Below are 18,957 nucleotides of genomic sequence, written 5' to 3'. Positions count from 1 at the left end.
TTTTCTTGTGGAATCTTTAGGGTTTTCTGTGTATAGGATCATGTCATCTGTAAATAGAGATAGTTTTATACTTCTTCCTTCCAATTTGGATATCCTTTATTTCCCTTTCTTGCCTTATTGCTTTGGCTATGACTTCCAATACAATATTGAGTAAGAGTGGTGATAAGGGGCATCCTTGTTTCTTTCCTGTTCTCAAGGGGAAGGTTCTCAGTCTTTCTTCATTAAGAATAATGTTGACTATTGGTTTTGCATATATGCCCTTAATTACGTCGAGGAATTTCCCTTCTATTCCTATTTTGCTGAGAGTTCTTATCAGGAAACGGTGTTGAATTTTATCAAATGCCGTTTCTGCATCAATTGAGATGATCATGTGATTTTTTCCTTTGTTGTAATTATTGTGATGAGTAACATTTATTGATTTTCTAATGTTGAACCACTCTTGCATTCCTGGTATGACTTGCACCTGAATATGCTGTATGAATTGCTTGAAGAGTTGTTGAATTTTGTTCACTAGAATTTTGTTGAGAATTTTTCCTTCTATATTCATGAGGGATATTGGTCTATAATTTTCTTTTTTTTTTGATTTTTTTCTACCTGGCTTTGGTATTAGGGTGATTCTGGCTTCAATAGAATGAGTGAGGGAGCTTTCCTTCCTCTTCTGTGGTTTGGAAGAGTTTGAGTAGAATTCAGGTCAACTCTTCTCTGAACGTTTGGTGAAATTCTCCAGTGAAACCATATGGGCTGGGGTTTTTTTTTTGGTTGGGAGTTTGTTTGACACCTTCAATCTCTTTCATTATGGGTTTGTTGAGATTTTCTGCCTCTATTTGTGTTAGTTTAGGTAGGTAGTATATTTCTAGAAATTTGTCCATTTCTTCTGGTTTCTCATGTTTATTGGAGTTCAATTTTTCATATTATTCCATTTTGATCCTTCTTTTTCTCGGTTGGGTCTGTTGTAAAGTCTCCAATTTCTTTTCTTGTTTTGACTATTTGCATCTTCTCATCTTCTTTTGTCAATTTGGCCAGTAGTCAATTTTATTGATCCTATCAAAGAAACAACTTCTAGTCTTACTGTTTCTATTTCGTTTTTTTCTGCATTGATCTTTATTATTTCCTGTGTTATGGTAGCTTTGGTCTTCTTTTTCTCTTCCATTTTTATTTAAGTTGTCAGGTTAAGTTATTAATTTTGGACCTTTAGTCTTTTTTAATTTATCCATTCGTTGCTATAATTTTCCTCTGAACACTGCTTTTACTGCATCCCAAAGGTTTTGGTATGTTGCGTTATCATTCTTGTTTGAGTCTAAGTATTTTTTAATTTCACTTTTGATTTCTTGTATGACGCAGGGGCTTTTTTTAGTAATATGTTAGTTTCCATGTATTTATTTTCCTTGTTCTTCCTGTCACTGATTTCTAGTTCCATACTGTTACGGTCAGAAAAGATGCTTCATATAATTTCAGTCTTTTTAAATTTATCGATGGCTTGCTTTGTGGCCTAAAATATGGTCTATTTTGGAGAATGTTCATGTGCATTGCAGAAGAATGTATATTGTGCTGCTGTTGGGTGGTGTGTTCTATAGATGTGTGTGAGGTCCAGTTGGTTAATAGTGTTGTTTAGATCTTCTGTATCTTTATTGGTTGGTTTTCTTTTTAGTTGTTCTGTACGTTACCGAAGGTTCTGTGTTAAAATCTTCTGCTATGATTGTACATCTGTCTATTTCTGTCTTTAATTCTGTTTGGTTTGTAAATTTTGGAGCTTTAGCATTGGGTGCATGCATATTTATAATTCTTGTGTCTTCTTGCTGAATTGACCCTTTAATCATTATATTATGTCCTTCTTTGTCTCTTATAATGGATTTTGACTTAAAGTCTTTTTGTCAGATATTAATATTGCCATTCCTGCTCTATTTTGGTTACGATTTGCTTGGTATATTTTTCCCCATCCTTTGATTTTTAACCTGTTTATGTCTTTGTGTCTAAGGTGTGTATCTTGTATATAACATATTGACGGGCCCTTTTTTTTTGTTAAATCCATTTTGCCACTCTCTGCCTTGACTGGTGTATTTAATTTGTTTACATTCAGTATGATTATCGATAGGTAAAAATTTACTGCTGCCATTTTATTGTACATTTTTTTGTTGTTGTTGTGGTGCTGATGGTTTCTTTGTTCTTTACTTTCTGTGCTGAGTTCTTTTTGTAGATTTTCTTTTCCTTTCATTTATTATTATTGCTTTTGTGTTTACTGGACCTTTTGTTTTTATTTTTATTTTGGTGAGTAGATTTATTTATTTTCTTTGTGGTTAAAACAGTCTCCATATAGAAGTTCTATAACTGCACAATTTATTCTCCCTTTCATGATACATGGGAAGTTCTCTGCCGGTATATTTTCAGAAATTCTCTCCGAACTCTTTTATTCTCTCCTGCCTTTCTGGGATTCCTAATATGCGTATACTGTTCCTGTTGATGGGTCCCACATAACCCTTGTTGTTGTTAGGTGCTGGTGAGGCGGTTCCGACTCATAGCGACCCTGTGTACCACAGAATGAAACACTGCCTGGTCCTGCGCCATCCTTAGAATCCTTGTTATGCTTGAGCCCGTTGTTGCAGCCGCTGTGTCATTCCATCTCGTTGAGGGGCTTCCTTTTTTCTGCTGACCCTGTACTTTACCAAGCATGATGTCCTTCTCCAGGGACTGATTCCTCCTGACCACATGTCCAAAGTTAGGTAAAACGCGGTCTCGCCATCCTTGCTTTTAAGGAGCATTCTTGTTGTAGTTCTTCAAAGACAGATTTGTTTGTTCTTTTGGCCGTCCATGGTATGTTCAATATTCTTCACCAACACCACAATTCAAAGGCGTCAATTCTTCTTTGGTCTTCCTTATTCATTGTCCAGCTTTCACATGTGTATGATGCAATTGAAAATACCATGGCTTGGGTCAGATGCACCTTAGTCTTCAGGGTGACATTTTTGCTTCTCAACACTTTAAAGAGGTCTTTGGCAGCAGATTTGCCCGATGCAGTGTGTCTTTTGATTTCTTGACTGCTGCTTCCATGGGTGTTGATTGTGGATCCAAGTAAAATGAAATCCTTGACAACTTCAGTCTTTTCTCCATTTATCATGATGTTGCTAGTTGGTCCAGTTGTGAGGATTTTTGTTTTCTTTATGTTGAGGTATAATCCATACTGAAGGCTGTGATCTTTGATCTTCATTAGTAAGTGCTTCAAGTCCTCTTCACTTTTAGCAAGCAAGGTTGTGTCATCTGCATAACCCAGGTTGTTAATGAGTCTTCCCCCAATCCTCATGCCCCATTCTTCTTCATATAGTCCAGCTTCTTGGATTATTTGTTCAGCATACAGATTGAATAGGTATGGTGAAAGGATACAACCCTGATGCACACCTTTGCTTACTTTAGATCACGCAGTATCTCCTTGTTCTGTCTGAACAGCTGCCTCTTGATCTATGTACAGGTTCCTCATGAGAACAATTAAGTGTTCTGGAATTCCCATTCTTCGCAATGTTATCCATACTTTGTTATGATCCACACCCTTGAATGCCTTTGCATAGTCAGTACAACACAAGTAAACATCTTTCTGATATCCTTTGCTTTCAGCCAGAATCTATCTGACATCGGCAATGATATCCGTGGATCCAGATCCTCTTCTGAATCTGGCCTGAATTTCTGGCAGTTCCCTGTCAATATACTGCTGCAGCTGCTTTTGAATCATCTTCAGCAAAATTTTGCTTGCATATGATATTAATGATATTGTTTGGTAATTTCTGCATTTGGTTGGATCACCTTTCTTGGGAATAGGCATAAATATGAATCTCTTCCAGTTGTTTGGCCAGGTGGCTGTCTTCCAAATTTCTTGGTATAGATAAGTGACCACTTCCAGCGCCGCATCCATTTGTTGAAACACCTCAATTGATGCTCTGTCAATTCCTGGAGCCTTGTTTTTTGCCAGTGCCTTCAGTGCAGCTTGGACTTCTTCCTTCAATACCGTCGGTTCCTGATCACATGCTACCTCCTGAAATGGTTGAACGTCGGCTAATTCTTTTTGGTATAATGACTCTGTGTTTTCTTTCCACCTTCTTTTGATGCGTCCTGTATTGTTTAATATTTTCGCCATAGAATCCTTCACTATTGCAACTCGAGGCTTGAATTTTTTTTTCCAGTTCTTTCAGCTTGAGAAGCGCCGAGCGTGTTCTTTCCTTTTGGTTTTCTATCTCCAGCTCTTCGCACATGTCATCATAATACTTTACTTTGTCTTTTCAAGCCGCTTTTTGAAATTTTCTGTTCAATTCTTTTACTTCATCATTTCTTCCTTTTGCTTTAGCTGCTCGATGTTCAAAAGCAAGTTTCAGAGTCTCCTCTGACATCCATCTTGGTCTTTTCTTTCTTTCCTGTCTTTTCAATTACTTCTTGCTTTCTTCATGTATGATGTCCTTGATGTCATTCCACAACTCATCTGGACTTGGGTCATTAGTGTTTAATGTGTCAAATGTATTCTTTTTTTTTTGTTAATGGCTTTAACAAAGAGAAGTTTATTTCCTCACAATAAAGTATGCTAAAAGTCCAAATTCAGGTGTCAGTTCCAGGAGAAGGCTTCCAATACCTGTTGGCCTTCTTATCAATCTTCCCCCGGACTAGGAGCTTCTCCGAGCAGGAACCCTGGGTCCAAAGGATGTGCTTTGCTCCTAGCATTGTTTTCTTGGTGGTATGAGGTCTACCACCTCTCTGCTCTCTTCCCTTTCCTTTTTATCGCTTTTATTTATTGATTGTGCTTTAAGTGAAAGTTTACAAATCAAGTCAGTCTCTCATACAAAAATTTATATACACCTTGCTGTGTACACCTAGTTGCTGTCCCCATAATGAGACAGCACACTCCTTCTCTCCATCCTGTATTCCCTGTGTCCATTTATCCAGCGTCTGTCCCCCTCTGCCTTCTTATCTCCCCTCCTCACAGGAGCTGCCCACCTAGTCTCATCTTTCTACTTGAGCCAAGAAGCACACTCCTCACCAGTGTTATTTTCTGTCTTACACTCCAGCCCCATCCCTGTCTGAAGAGTTGGCTTTGGGAATGGTTCCAGTGTTGGGCTAACAGAAGTTCTGGGGACCATGACCTCTGGAATCCTTTAGTCTCAGTCAGGCTATTAAATCTGGTCTTCTTACGAGAATTTGAGGTCTACATCCTGCTCTCCTGCTCCATCAAGGATTCTCTGTTGTGTTCCCTATCAGGGCAGTCATCAGTTGTAGTCGGGCATCATCTAGTTCTTCTGATCTCAGGCTGCTGTAGTCTCTAATTTACATGGCCCTTTGTATCTCTTGGGCTCATTATTACCTTGTGTCTTTGGTGTTCTTCGTTCTCCTTTTCTCCAGGTGGGTCGACACCAGTTGATACATCTTAGATGGCCGCTTGCTAGTGTTTAAGATGCCACTTACCACAGTGGGATGCAGCATGCTTTCTCAATAGATTTTATTATGCCAGTTGACCTAGATGTCCGCTGAAACCATGGTCCACAGACCCCCGCCCCTGCTACTCTGGCCTTTGAAGCATTCGGTTGTATTCTTTGCTTTTGGCTTAGTCCAGTTGTGCTGACCTCGCCTGTATTGTGCGTTGTCTTTCCCTTCACCTAACACAGTTCTTGTCTACTATCTAATCAGTGAGTACCCCATCGCTCCCTCCCTCCCCACCCTCATAACCATAAAAGAATATTTTCTTCTGTGTTTAAACTATTTCTTGAATTCTTATAATAGTGATTTCATACAATATTTGTCCTTTTGCAGTTGACTAATTTTGCTCAGCATAATGCCTTCCAGATTCCTCCATGTTACAAGATATTTCATGATTCATCATTGTTCTTTACTGGTACATAGTATTCCATTGTGTGAATATAACGTTATTTATCCATTTACCCATTGATGGGCACCTTGATTGCTTCCATCTTTTTGCTATTGTAAACAGTGCTGCAGTGAACATGGGTGTGCATATATCTGTTCATGTAAAGGCTCTTATTTCACTACGATATATTCCAAGGAGTGGGTTTGCAGGATTGTATAGTAGTTCTATTTCCAGCATTTTAAGGATGTGCCAAATCGGTTTGCAAAGTGGTTGTACCATTTTACATCCCCACCAGCAGTGTATAAGTGTTCCATTCTCTCCACAGCCTTTTCAACATTTATTATTTTGTGTGTTTTGGATTAATGCCACCCTTGTTGGAGTGAGATGGTATCTCACTGCAGTTTTGATTTGCATTTCTTTAATGGCTAATGGTTGTGAGCGTTTTCACATGTATCTTGTTAGATGCCTGAATGTCTTCTTTGGTGAAGTGCCTGTTCATATTCTTTGCCCACTTTTTAATTGGGTTATTTATCTTTTTGTTGTTGAGTTTTTGCAGTATCATGTAAATTTTAGAGATCAGATGCTGATCGAAAGTGTAGCTAGAAACTTTTTCCCAATCTTTAGGTAACCTTTTTCTTCTTTTGGTAAAGCCTTTGAATGAGCATAGGTGTTTGAGTTTTAGGAGCTCCCAGTTATCTAGTTTCCCTTCTGGTGTTTGTGCATTGTTAATAATGTTTTGCATACTGCTTATGCCATGTATTAGGGCTCCAAACATTATCCCAAGTTTTCTTCCATGATCTTTATCATTTTAGATTTTATATTTAGGTCATTGATCCATTTTGAGTTAGTTTTTGTGCATGGTGTAAGGTGTGGGTCTTGTTTCATTTTTTTGCAGCTGGATATCCAGTTATGGCAGCACCACTTGTTAGAGACTGTCTTTTCCCCATTTAACAGACTTTGGGCTTTTGTCAAATATCAGCTGCTCATATGGATTTATGCCTGGATTCTTGAGTCTGTTCCTTTGGTCTATGTATCTGTTGTTACACCAGTACCAGGCTGTTTTGACTACTGTTATGGAATAACAGGTTCTAAAATCAGGTATTGTGAGGCCTCCCACTTTGTTCTTCTGTTTTTAGTAATGCTTTAATTATACGGGGCCTCCTTCCCCTCCGTATGAAGTTGGAGATTTTTTTCTCCATCTCATTAAAATATGTCATTGAAATTTAGATCAGAATTACATTATATCAATAGATAGCTTTCCATAGAATAGACATTTTTACAATGTTGAGTCTTCCTATCCACGAGCAAGGTATGTTTTTCCACTTACGTGGGTTTCTTTTGGTTTCTTGCAGTAGTGTCTTGTTTTTTTTTTGTATAGGTCTTTTACGTCTCTGGTTAATTTATTCCTAAGTGTTTTGTCTTTTTAGGGGCTATTGTAAATGGTATTGATTTGGTGATGTCCTCTTCGTCATTCTCTTTGTTGGTGTAGGGGAATCTGACTGATATTCGTATTTTTATCCTGTATCCTGATACTCTGCTGAACTCTTCCAATACTTTCAGTAGCTTTTCTTGAGGATTCATTAGGGTCTTCTGTGTATAAGGTCACATTATCTGCAAATAGAGATACTTTTCCTTCTTCTTACCAATCTGGATGCCCTTTATTTCTTTATCTAGCCTAGTTGCTCTGGCTAGGCCCTTCAGCACACTGTTGAATAAGAGTGATAATAAAGGATGATTTTTTTCTGGTTCTTGTTTTTAAGTGGAATACTTGCAGACTCTCTTCATTTAGGATGATGTTGGCTGTTGGCTTTGTATAAATGCCCTTTATAATGTTTAAGAATTTTCCTTCTATTCCTATTTTGCTGAGAGTTTTTATCATGAATGCGTGTTGAACTTTGTCCGATACCTTTTCTGCATCAATTGATAAGATCATGTGGTTCTTGTCTTTTGTTTTATTTATGTGATGGATTACATTGATTGTTTTTCTAATGTTGAACAACCTCTGCATACCTGGTATGAATTCCACTTGGTCATGGTAGATTATTTTTTTGATATGTTGTTGAATTCTGTTGGCTAGAATTTTGGTGAGGATTTTTGCATCTAAGTTCATGAGGGATATAGGTCTGTAATTTTCTTTTTTTGTGGTGTCTTTACCTTGTTTTGGTGTCAGGGATATTCTGGCTTTGTAGAATGTATATATATAGAATATATATTTAATATACTCTGAAATACCTTTAGTAGTAGTGGTGTTAACTCTTCTCTGAAAGTTTGGTAGAACTCTGCAGTGAAAGCGTCCGGGCCAGGGCTTTTTGTTGGGAGTTTTTTAATTTCCTTTTCAAACTCTTCTTTAGGTATAGGTTTATTTAGTTCTTCTACCTGTTTGTGTTTGTTTAGGTAGGTAGTGTGTTTCTAGAAATACATTCATTTTGTCTAGGTTTTCAAATTCGTTAGAGTACAGTTTTTCTTAGTAATCTGATATGATTCTTTCAGTTTCTGTTGGAGCTGTTGTGATATTGATCATCTCATTTCTTGCTCAGGTTATTTACTTTCCTGTCCTATTTTTCTTTTGTCATTTTAGCCAGTGGTTTATCAATTTTGTTTATTTTTTCAAAGAACCAGCTTTTGGTCTTGTTAGCTCTTCCATTTGTTTTTCTTTCATTTAATTCTGCTCTAATTTTTATTATTTGCTTTCTTCTGGTGCCTGAGGGTTTCTTTTGTTGCTCTGTTTCTGTTTGTTCAATTTGAAGGGATAATTCTTTGATTTTTCGCCCTTCTTTTTGGATGTGTGCGTTTATTGCTATAAATTGACCTCTGGGCACTGCTTTAGCAGTGTCCTAAAGGTTCGGATAGGAAGTGTTTTCATTCTCATTGGATTCTATGAATTTCTTTATTCCATCCTTAATTTCTTCCATAACCCAGTCGTTTTTGAGCAGAGTGGTGTTCAGTTTCCGAGTGTTTGATTTCTTTTCCCGTTATTTATTTCTAGTTTTATGTCTTTATGGTTATAGAAAATGCCTTGTAATATTTTGATGTTTTGGATTCTGTTAAGGCTTGCATTATGACTTAATATGTGGTGTGTTCTAGAGAATGTTCCATGTGCGTTAGAAAAGACAGTATACTTGGTTATTGTTGGGTGTACTGTTCTGTATATGTATGAGGCCACGTTGGTTGATGGTGGCATTTAGATGTTCCGTTCTTTATTGAGCTTCCTCCTGGGTGTTCTGTCCTTCACCGAAAGTGGTGTGTCGAAGTCTCCTACTCTTATTGTGGAGCTGTCTGATCTGACTTTTCAATGCTGTTAGAGTTTGTTTTATGTATCTTGAAGCCCTGTCATTGGGTGTGTAAACATTTAATATGGTTATATCCTCCTGGTATATTGTCTCTTTAATCATTATAGAATGTCCTTATCCTTTGTGGTGGATTTTACTTTAAAGTCTATTTTGTCCAAAATTAATATTGCCACTCCTGCTCTTTTTTGATTGTTGTTTGCTTGGCGTATTTTTTCCCCCATACTTTGAGTTTTAGTTTATTTGTGTCTTTAAGTCTAAGGTGTGTCTCTTGTAGGCAGCATGTAGATGGATTGTGTGTTTTTTTTTAATCCATTCTGCTGATCTCTGTCTCTTCATTGGTGTATTTAGTCCATTTCCATTCAGTGCAGTTATGGATAGGTACGAGTTTAGTGCTGTCATTTGATGTCTTTTTTTGTGCATTGTTGACAGTTCATTTTTCCCACTTAATTTTTTGTGCTGAGTAGTTTATATATTTTCTTTTCCTCTTTGTTGTTAATTTTGTTTTTGCTGAGTCTTTGTTTTTCTTGTGTTTTGTTTTGATGTGTAGGATCCTTAGCCTCCTTTGTGGTTATCTCAATAAAAAAATCTCAATATGTACTACTATTTTTCTATGTTTAAACCAAACTTTTATTTCTTTATGTAGCCTTGACTTCCTCTCTTATGAAAGATCTGTGACTGTGTCTTTTAGCCCCCTTTATTATTTTAATGTTGCCATCTTTTACATAATGATATCGCTGTTTCCCTGTTTTCAGCTTTTTTAAATTTTGATTTATTTGTGTGATTTCCATATCTGGGTTGATATCTGGTTGCTCTGTCCTGAGTTGTAGTCTTCAGTTGATATATTATTGATTTTCTAATCAGAGAACTCCCTTTAGTATTTCTTTTAGTTTTGGTTTTGTTTTTACAAATTCCCTAAACTTCTGTTTATCTGGAAGTGTCCTAATTTCACCTTCATGTTTGAGAGACAGTTTTGCTGGATATATGATTTTTGGTTGGCAGTTTTTTCCTTCACTGCTGTATATAAGTCATTGCATTGCCTTCTTGCCTGCATGGCTTCTGCCGAGTAGTCCAAGCTTATTTTACTGACTCTCCTTTGTAGGTGAATTTTCGTTTATGCCTAGCCTCCTTAAAATTCTCTCTTTATCTTTGGTTTTGGCAAGTTTGATTATAATATGTCTTGGTGACTTTCAAATATATTGGTGCCAAGTGTTTTATCTTCAATCTCACTAATTCTGCCTTCCATTTCCTCAGTTCTGCTCCTCTGACTTTGTGTTGGGGTGTCTAATTCTGAAATTTTATTGTTAATCTTCTGAATTTCTGATTGCAGTCTCTCTGTGGATTCTTGCAGCCTATTAAAGTTTTCATTATGTTCTTGAATAACCTTTTTAATTTCCTCAGCTGCTTTATCTGTGTGTTCCTTGGCTTGTTCTGATCTTTTGAAGGGTTCTGTATGTTAATTTTTTGTATTCTATATCTGGTAATTCCAGGAATACATCTTCATCCAGAAGATTCCTTCATTCTTCGTTTTGAAATCGTGGTCTGCTTTCTTTATGTGATTTGATATTGACTGTTGTCTCTGAACTGTCTAGAGATTACTGTATTAATTTATTTTATGTTTGCTTACTGTATCCTGGCTTCTTGCTTTGTTTTGTTTTGATATGCTAGATAGGCTGCTTGAGTGAGCTTTCCTGATTATTTGCACCTTTGGACCTCTAACATCTGTCACCAGATGGTTAGAGCTGTTCTCAGGTATATGACCCTAGGAGTCCATTCACTTTTTTTGTACGGATTCAACTCAGGTGTCCAGGTAGTTGGTCATCAAGTGTGTGGTACAGGCTCTGTCCTACAGTCCTGGAGGGGCAGGGGTGATTGGTGTAGGCACAGGTATCTGGCTGCAGCAGGGGCCATGCTCTGAACAAGGCAGAAGGCTGACAATCGTCCCTTGAGTGTCTGTGAGGAAAGCGCGCCCTCGTTCCCTAGAGCGCACAGGTGGGTGGGCTCTGCAGCCGGACCATGGGTACCCAGTGCTTTTGGTTTTAAGGACTGGGAGGCACCACTTATCCTTGGCCCCCTGTGGTAGGTGGCTAGGTGATGTGGGTGGAGCCACCAGTCCTCAGGTCCCTGATGTGGGTAGGTGAGTTGATTAATAGGCAAAGCAGTGTCAAACATCAGAAACCCTCCCTTCTACTGCACAGTTGAAATAGTTGAAGTCAGATCTCAAGGACACATACCATTGCAGTAAAAAGGGCCCAGTCTCCTGACATGGGCCCACACAGGTCCATGCAGGGGTGAAAGGTATTGAAAGTCTGCAAGCATTCGTGCCTGGACAGGAGCCACTTCTGTCCTAAGCTGCCCAGCTTTGTGGAGATGGCAGATTATCTTTTCCCCCAATTGTTAGTTTATTCCTTCTCCAAGGCTGGGAGAATGGCTCAGGGCATGCAGCAGGATCTATCTCAGGCCCAGGGAGATAGACAGCCAGTTAATCTGGCTTGGGGGCTGGGGAGTGTGGTAAAATAAATGCAAGTAGTTAGCTGTTGCTGAGGGTGCTGTTCTTCTCTGTTTCTGGAGGTGTGAGTAGACTGTGCGGCTTCCTGTCTCTCCCTGAAAAAACTGCATCCCGAATGCTATCGCCAGCATTGCCGCAGTTGCTCCAGGGGAATGTGCCTGAGGGCGCCATTTCCTGCTAAGTCAGATCGGGCAACTCCTTGCTGCTTCTGAACTGTCTCTCCCTCCCCCTGCCGTTCATTCCGATTTCCTGACTTAGCCTTTGATAGTCAGGGTTCCTAGCTTGTCATATATATATAATCATTTCACTTGTTTTTTTGGGTCTTTGTTGTAAGAGGGATCACTGGAAGTGTCTGACTACTCTGTCATCTTAGCCCTGCCTCAGATCTGTTCTTGAGATGGTCTCTAAATTCAGGTGGGATATACTCAAGATCTTATTTTGGCTCTTGTGGACTTGCTCTGGTTTTCTTCAGTTTCAACTTGAACTTGCATATGAGCAATTGATGGTCTGTTCCACAGTCGGCCCCTGGCCTTGTTCTGAGTGATGATATCGAGCTTTTCCATCATCTCTTTCCACAGATGTAGTCAATATGATTCCTGTGTATTCCATCTAGGGAGTCCATGTGTATAAAAAAAAAAAAAAATTATGTTGTTGATGAAAGGTATTTGCAATGAAGAAGTCGTTGGTCTTGCAAATTTCTGTCATTTGATCTGCAGCATTGTTTCTCTCCCCAAGGTCGTATTTTCCAACTGTCAATCCTTCTTTGTTTCCAACTTTCACATTCCAATCACCAGTATTTATCAATGCATCCCGATTGCATGTTCAATCAATTTCAGACTGCAGAAGATGATAAAAATCTTCAATTTCATCATCTTTGGCCTTAGTGGTTGGTGAGTAAATTTGAATAATAGTCTTATTAACTGGTCTTCCTTGTAGGTGTATAGATATTGTCCTGTCACTGACAGCATTGTACTTCAGGATAGATCTTGAAATGTTCTCTTTGACGATGAATGCAACACCATTTCTCTTCAAGTTGGCTTGAAGAGGCATAGTAGACTGTATGATTGTCTGATTCAAAATGGCCAGTACCAGTCCATTTTAGCTCACTAATGCCTAGGATATCGATGTTTATGCGTTCTATTTTGTTTTTGATGATTTCCAATTTTCCTAGATTCATACGTTTCAGGTTGCTATTATTAGTGGATGTTTGTTCTCATTTTGAGTCATGCCACATCAGCAAATGAAGGTCCTGAAAGCTTTACTCCATTCACATCATTAAGGTTGACTCTACTTTGAGGAGGCAGCTCTTCCCTAGTCATCTTTTGAGTGCCTTCCATCCTGGGGAGCTCTCCTTCTGGCACTGTATCAGATAGTGTCCCACTCCTATTCATAAGGTTTTCACTGGCTAATTCTCTTCAGAGGTAGACTGTCAGGTCTTTCTTCCTAGTCTGTCTTAGTCTGGAAGCTCCACTGAAACCTTTCCTCCATGGGTGACCCTGCTGGTATCTGAATACCAGTGGCATAGCTTCCAGCATCACAGCAACACGCAAGCTTCCACAGTACACATAACCCTTAGGCTTTCTTCATTTTTCTATAGTCTTTTTTTGGTTTTTCCTCAAACAAATTAGGATCAAGGGATTTGTTCTTTATTTCACTGATTCTTTCTTCCAATGATTCAGTTCTACTTCTGTGGCCTTCCATTAAGTTTATTTCTGATATTTTATTGCTAAGCTTCTGAATTTCTAGTTGTTGATTTTGTATGGTTTTTACAAACCATATTTCTATGAGTTTGTCATTTTCTTCTTGTATCGTTTTCCTGAATTCTTTTTTTTTTTTTTTGCGTGTGTGTGTGTGTGTTTATCTCTTTGAGAAGCCTAAATCTTAGTCTTCTGAATTCCCTGTCAGATAGTTCTATTATCAGTTCTTCCTCAGAAAGGTTTTCTGTCCTTCTATTTTGCTCGTTTACTTTAGCCTTCTTATCCTGCTTCTTCGTATGATTTGTTATTTACTGCTGTCTTTGAGACATTAAGGTTCTATTTTGTTTATATATTTCTTTATTGATTGATTGTCTTTTTTGTACTGTTTTGCTTTTGATATATCTAGAGCTTCGCTTTTTCCTTTTCTGTTTATATTGTCTACCTTTCTTTGTATTGTTTTAATTGATGTTGCTTTGTAGTATTGTTCTGTGTATGACTGTGATGCTGCCAGTTAGTTGTGTATGACTATGCTCTTGCCAGTTAGGTAGGTCACATACACATGAGAGTCTTCTGTCATTGGGTACATTTGTCTTTTCTTGTAGGATTGTGTGACAGTGTGTGAACAAGACCCTTCCCCATTGTGGGTCTCCAGGTGCCTTGTGGTGAATATCCCTCCACAGCTCTTGTGGGGCCGTGTGGTTCTTCCACCTTTGCATGTGCTATCACTTCAGTCTTAGAGAGCAGGATGTGTCAGCCCAGGGATGTGGTACGCCTCTAATGGGTGAGGCAGGCCCTCTGCTCTGTTATGGATTGGTGTCCTAGTGGTGGGGGGAGGTGCCGAGGGTGTCCACATATGTTCAGATGGACTGAGGAAATAGGTAAAGTATGGGAGTGGCATGTGGTAGAGCCCTGGTGGTGCAGTGATTAAGAGCTTGGCTGCTAACCAAAAGGTCAGCAGTTCAAAGCCACTAGCTGCTCCTTGGAAACCCTGTGGGGCAGTTCTGCTCTGCCCTGTAGGGTTGATATGAGTTGTAATAGACTCGATGGCGACGTGTTTTACGGCAGGGGTGCTTGGTGGACAGGTCACTGGGTGCACCTTGCTTCTCAGGTCGGGTGGAGTGTACAGTGGGATTGGGCTGGGTGGGACAAGTGGTGAGTGGGGAGAGTCGGCTGGGTGTTTAGTTGCACAGGCCAGGAGGGGTGCGTGGTGGGCTTGGGCTGGGCAAGAGGAGTGGTTGGCAGGTCTCTGGGGCTCCTCACCCTTCAGGCTGGGGTGGAGGAAGTGATGGGTGTGTCTCTGGGCTCCTTGCTGGGTGGGCTGGGCTTTGTGGGCAGAGCGGTGGGCAAGTCTTTAGGCTTCTCTCTGAGTGGGTCCAGCTGGGTGGGGGGAGTGGTGGCTATGTCTCCAGGCTCCTGACTGTATGGGTGGGGGTTGGGGCGTGGTGAGCATGTCTCCAGGCTCCTTGCTTTGCTGCTTGGCAGCAGGAGCTGTGGGCATGTCTCTGGGGCTCCTCTCTGTGCTGGCTGGGTGGGGGAGCAGTGGATGTATGGAGTGTTGGGCAAGTCACTGAGGGTACCTTGCGGTGTGGGCAATGGGGGTGGGGGGGCTACTCAAACATGAGGGGTAGGGGGATCACCATGGGGCTGGTCAAGGGGGAAATTTCTGATTATTACACTGCTACTCCACTATTCACTGGATGTCGCTTGCCCCAGTGGTCATGCACCACTGCTGATAGGAAGTCCCATTATCCAGGTTCTAGGGCCCTCCCGTCTCTGCCTTTGCTAGGGACTCTGAAGCTGTCTTCCACCTTGCTGCACTCTCCCTTGTCTCTCCACAGAGTTGTACTCCCCATCTTAACAGTCCACTGTCCTGAGGCCCCAACGATTCAGTCCACCCCACTTTGCTCCAGTGGCACTTCCCTGTGTTGCCCTAGTTTCAAAGTCATGGTCTCTCTTGTGTCTCTTTTTCGAGCTAGTTTGGTCCTGGCACACAACCTGCCTTCCTTGTTTCTCTCCAGGTTTGTTCACTCAGCGTCTCTGTTTCCAGCTGTTTTTTCTGTGAAGGTGCATTCCTGGACTCCTTGCCTAGGGGTGTTGTTTGCTGCCATCTCAAAATGGCCATGCTATGCTGAACCAGCCAGTTGGGCAGGGACTCTCTGAGAATCTCAGCATTCCTTCTCATTTCATTCTAACTCTTACTGGTCATTGCTCAGTCCAGTTCTTCAACTTTCCCTTTGATATTCAGGGATCCAGGGTCATCGTTTGTATCTGTTTCACTTGGTTTTTCAGGCTTTGTTGTAGGGGCGCTGTTAAAGTGTACCTGTCTAAACCGCCATCTTCTTCCCCCTCTGGAATTATTTTCTTAATTTCCTTTTTGGATTGTTCATTTCTAGTGTGTAGATACAATAGTTTCCTCATTTTATCAAAGAGGAATCACCTGCATAACCGGTTCTTTCTTGCCCTCTGTGCCTTTCCCCTGATCAGTTCTATTCAGCTCTGAAGATCATACTGAGTGTTATTTCTGGCAGAAAGCCCTTCCCATACCCCCTTTGCATCCCCCAACAGCTGAGTTGGTTGTTCTGCCTTTGTGCCCCCAGGTCCCCCTGTGTTTACCTCTGTTCCTCACTAGACTACAGCCTTTTTGAAAGCAGGGACATTGTTACCTCTTTCATCCATCTGTCCAACAATGCCTATCTCCCTGTGCCTGGCATAGTGCTGGGTGCGGGTACAGCTCAGTGAACAAGGCAGGTGGGGTCCCCAAACCTGTGAAGCAGCTGGGGACATGGACATGTCTCTAGCTCAGTGTTTCTCATCAAAAGAAGAGAGCGAATGGATGTGTTTAGAGTGTAGGGCTGGGTAGACTAGTTGCCATGTAATCTTGAGTCTCACAGGAGTTGAACTAGAACTGAATTACTTTCAAGATTGTATTAGCTTGGGTCAGATGTTGGAGGCTTTTGGAAGCCAAATCGAGGTCTTTAGCCTTGTTCTAGGAAATCAGTCAGGAATCTTTATAAATCCTTAAGCAGGGAAGGTGAGGAGAAAAGTGATGCTCAAGGAAAAATCCTTGGGCATGGTTGTCCAAAGCCAAGATGTTAAACAAGCTTAAAGGTGTAGATCGGTATTTGGGGATAAGCTATACCTGAAGTGGAAATGCTGGTGGTGTAGTGGTTAAGTTCTATACCTGCTAACCAAAAGGTGAGCAGTTTGAATCCACCAGGTGCTCTTTGGAAACTTTATAGGGCAGTCCTGTCCTGTTCCGTAGGGCCGCTATGAGTCAGAATCGACCTGATGGTAACGGGTTTGGTTTATACCTGAAGTGAGAGGCTTTGTTACCCCTACATGTAATTTAAAATCTGTGAGGATTGACTTCCCCCGGTGTTCTGATCCTTTTGCCAGGCAGTGAAAGTATAGCACCCAAAACTGCCATTCTATTAGAAGTGTTTTGAAAAGAGAAGAGTAGTCACGATGTTTACTTCTTTCCTTCTAAAAAGAAATATACTTGAGTTTAAATTTTATTCTTATTAACTTATCATATTGATCTTACCTTTTAAAGAAAGATGGCATCTCTTTCATACCCCAAAAACCTGCAAAGATGTCTGAGCCTATGTCTTCCCACCACAGAGGACTCAAGTCACAGTGGAGTGTTTTCTTTCTTTCTCTAGGTCATGGCTTCCTGAGGCCAAGGCTCCAGTGGAGGAAATGATTGTTCAGGGATGTAGCTCCAGGTTGATTACAGAAACTGACCCTTCGTAGGGCGTGAGCTTACTGAGGACAGGAAAGTTTTTCACTTCGAAGGGCCTTAAATTTCTTAAGAAAGAAAACAAAAATGACGACTTCGTCCATCAGACGTCAGATGAAGAACATTGTAAACAATTACTCAGAGGCTGAAATAAAAGTCCGGGAAGCCACCTCCAATGACCCGTGGGGCCCGTCCAGCTCCCTGATGACAGAGATCGCGGATCTGACCTACAATGTGGTGGCCTTCTCAGAGATCATGAGCATGGTGTGGAAGCGACTCAATGACCATGGCAAGAACTGGAGGCATGTGTACAAGGCGCTCACGCTGCTGGACTACCTCATCAAGACAGGCTCCGAGCGAGTGGCCCAGCAGTGCCGTGAGAACATCTTTGCCATCCAGACCCTGAAGGACTTCCAGTACATTGACCGTGACGGCAAGGACCAGGGCATCAACGTGCGCGAGAAGTCCAAGCAGCTGGTGGCCCTTCTCAAGGATGAGGAGCGCCTGAAGGCCGAGAGGGCCCAGGCTCTCAAAACCAAAGAGCGCATGGCCCAGGTTGCCACAGGCATGGGCAGCAACCAGATCACCTTCGGCCGTGGCTCCAGCCAACCCAACCTCTCCACCAGCTACTCGGAGCAGGAGTATGGCAAGGCTGGGGGCTCGCCGGCTTCCTACCATGGCTGTGAGTACTCGTGGAACCTCCACCCCTTACCCAAGCTCTCCCTTTGTGAAACACAGCCATGCCAAGCCACAGGTGGCCAGGTGCTCTGGGCTGAGGGCGGTAGCCATTGCAGATTTTCCAGGACCCAGACAACACACCCCTTGGTCTGGATGGATTATGGCAATAAAGCGTCCTTCAGTCAGTTGGCTGGGCCTGCTGGGTAGTCCCAGCAGCCCTGGGCTTCTTGATGAACCTGATTCTGTACATGTAGGCAGGGGCTTGCACCCTCAGGGAGAAAGTGGTCAAAGAGGGGGGTATCTAGAGGGATCTGAGGAGGGTTCTAGAATGGAGGGGTTGTCTTGCTGCACAAGCATTTGGGGATTGACTATATTTGGTAGCCAGGACAACATGATTGCTCTTTCTTGATGACCTTGTTTCTTTAATCTTGTATTAAATGTGTTTCTCATGACTGAGCTGCAGGTATCCTGAATCCCTCAGTGTATTATTCTACTTCAGCAGCACAGAGGGTGGAAAGCGCGCATCTCTGTCTAACGTAAAAGGAGAAAAGCCAAAAACCTCTACAGATTATTAAAGTGCTCAAGGCCCCGTTTTTAAAAATGCACACGAGCTCTTGGTGATTTGGATGCATGGCTGGGCCTGCATTGGGTGGGCTGTCGTCTTTTTGCATGTTGGGTTTCTTTGGGCCCTTGCCTGAGTCTGCAGCATTCAGAAGAGATTTTAGGGAACAGAAGTGGAATTCAGGGGCTGATGGAGCTGGTTTCTGTAGGCCACTTTGAGCATCATGGCTGTTGGCTGAGCGTGATCCAGGAAAGGATGGGACTCCATCTTCACACAGCCAGCCCCCATGCGCTGGTGATGAGACCACTAGCCCTGGGGTGGGAGGAAAAAAAAAAAAAGAGGCTGCTGAAATTGTATCACCTGGCTGGACGAAAGGGCAGATTCATACACCCTTTCTTTTCGGAGTCAGTGATAGTATGTCAACATAACAGAAAAAAACTTTTTTAAAGGAAGTTGTTTGTAGTTTGATGAACCCCTGTCAACCCTTGCTTAGTCAGTGGTTCTGCTACCAGACCACTTACTAACATTTCCTGCTTTGGCTGGTTTTGATTTGACGTTGTACCACGATCCACTAGCATTTTGAGAAATGGGTCAAATAGGCAATTTGCGTATTAAAGTCAGACTCCCTGCTTCCTAGAAATTCTGAATTGTC

The 18,957-nt window shown here is 41.4% G+C and overlaps 1 protein-coding gene across 7 annotated transcripts in view; it reads left to right on the top strand.

Annotated features, from left to right (window-relative positions):
* The window catches only part of EPN2 (epsin 2), a 107,728-nt gene that overhangs the window by 41,632 nt on the left and 47,139 nt on the right, over positions 1–18,957 (top strand). For all 7 annotated transcript variants that reach the window (XM_064279365.1, XM_064279364.1, XM_064279363.1 and 4 more), the window contains exon 2: positions 16,989–17,747. In XM_064279365.1, the coding sequence (XP_064135435.1) occupies positions 17,153–17,747 (595 nt within the window). In that variant the 5' untranslated portion in view covers positions 16,989–17,152. The remainder of the gene's footprint in view (positions 1–16,988; positions 17,748–18,957) is intronic.

This window comes from Loxodonta africana, chromosome 2 (genome assembly GCF_030014295.1).
Source record: "Loxodonta africana isolate mLoxAfr1 chromosome 2, mLoxAfr1.hap2, whole genome shotgun sequence".
Classification (NCBI taxonomy): Eukaryota; Metazoa; Chordata; class Mammalia; order Proboscidea; family Elephantidae; genus Loxodonta; species Loxodonta africana.
This window is presented reverse-complemented; position numbering and strand designations above follow the sequence as displayed.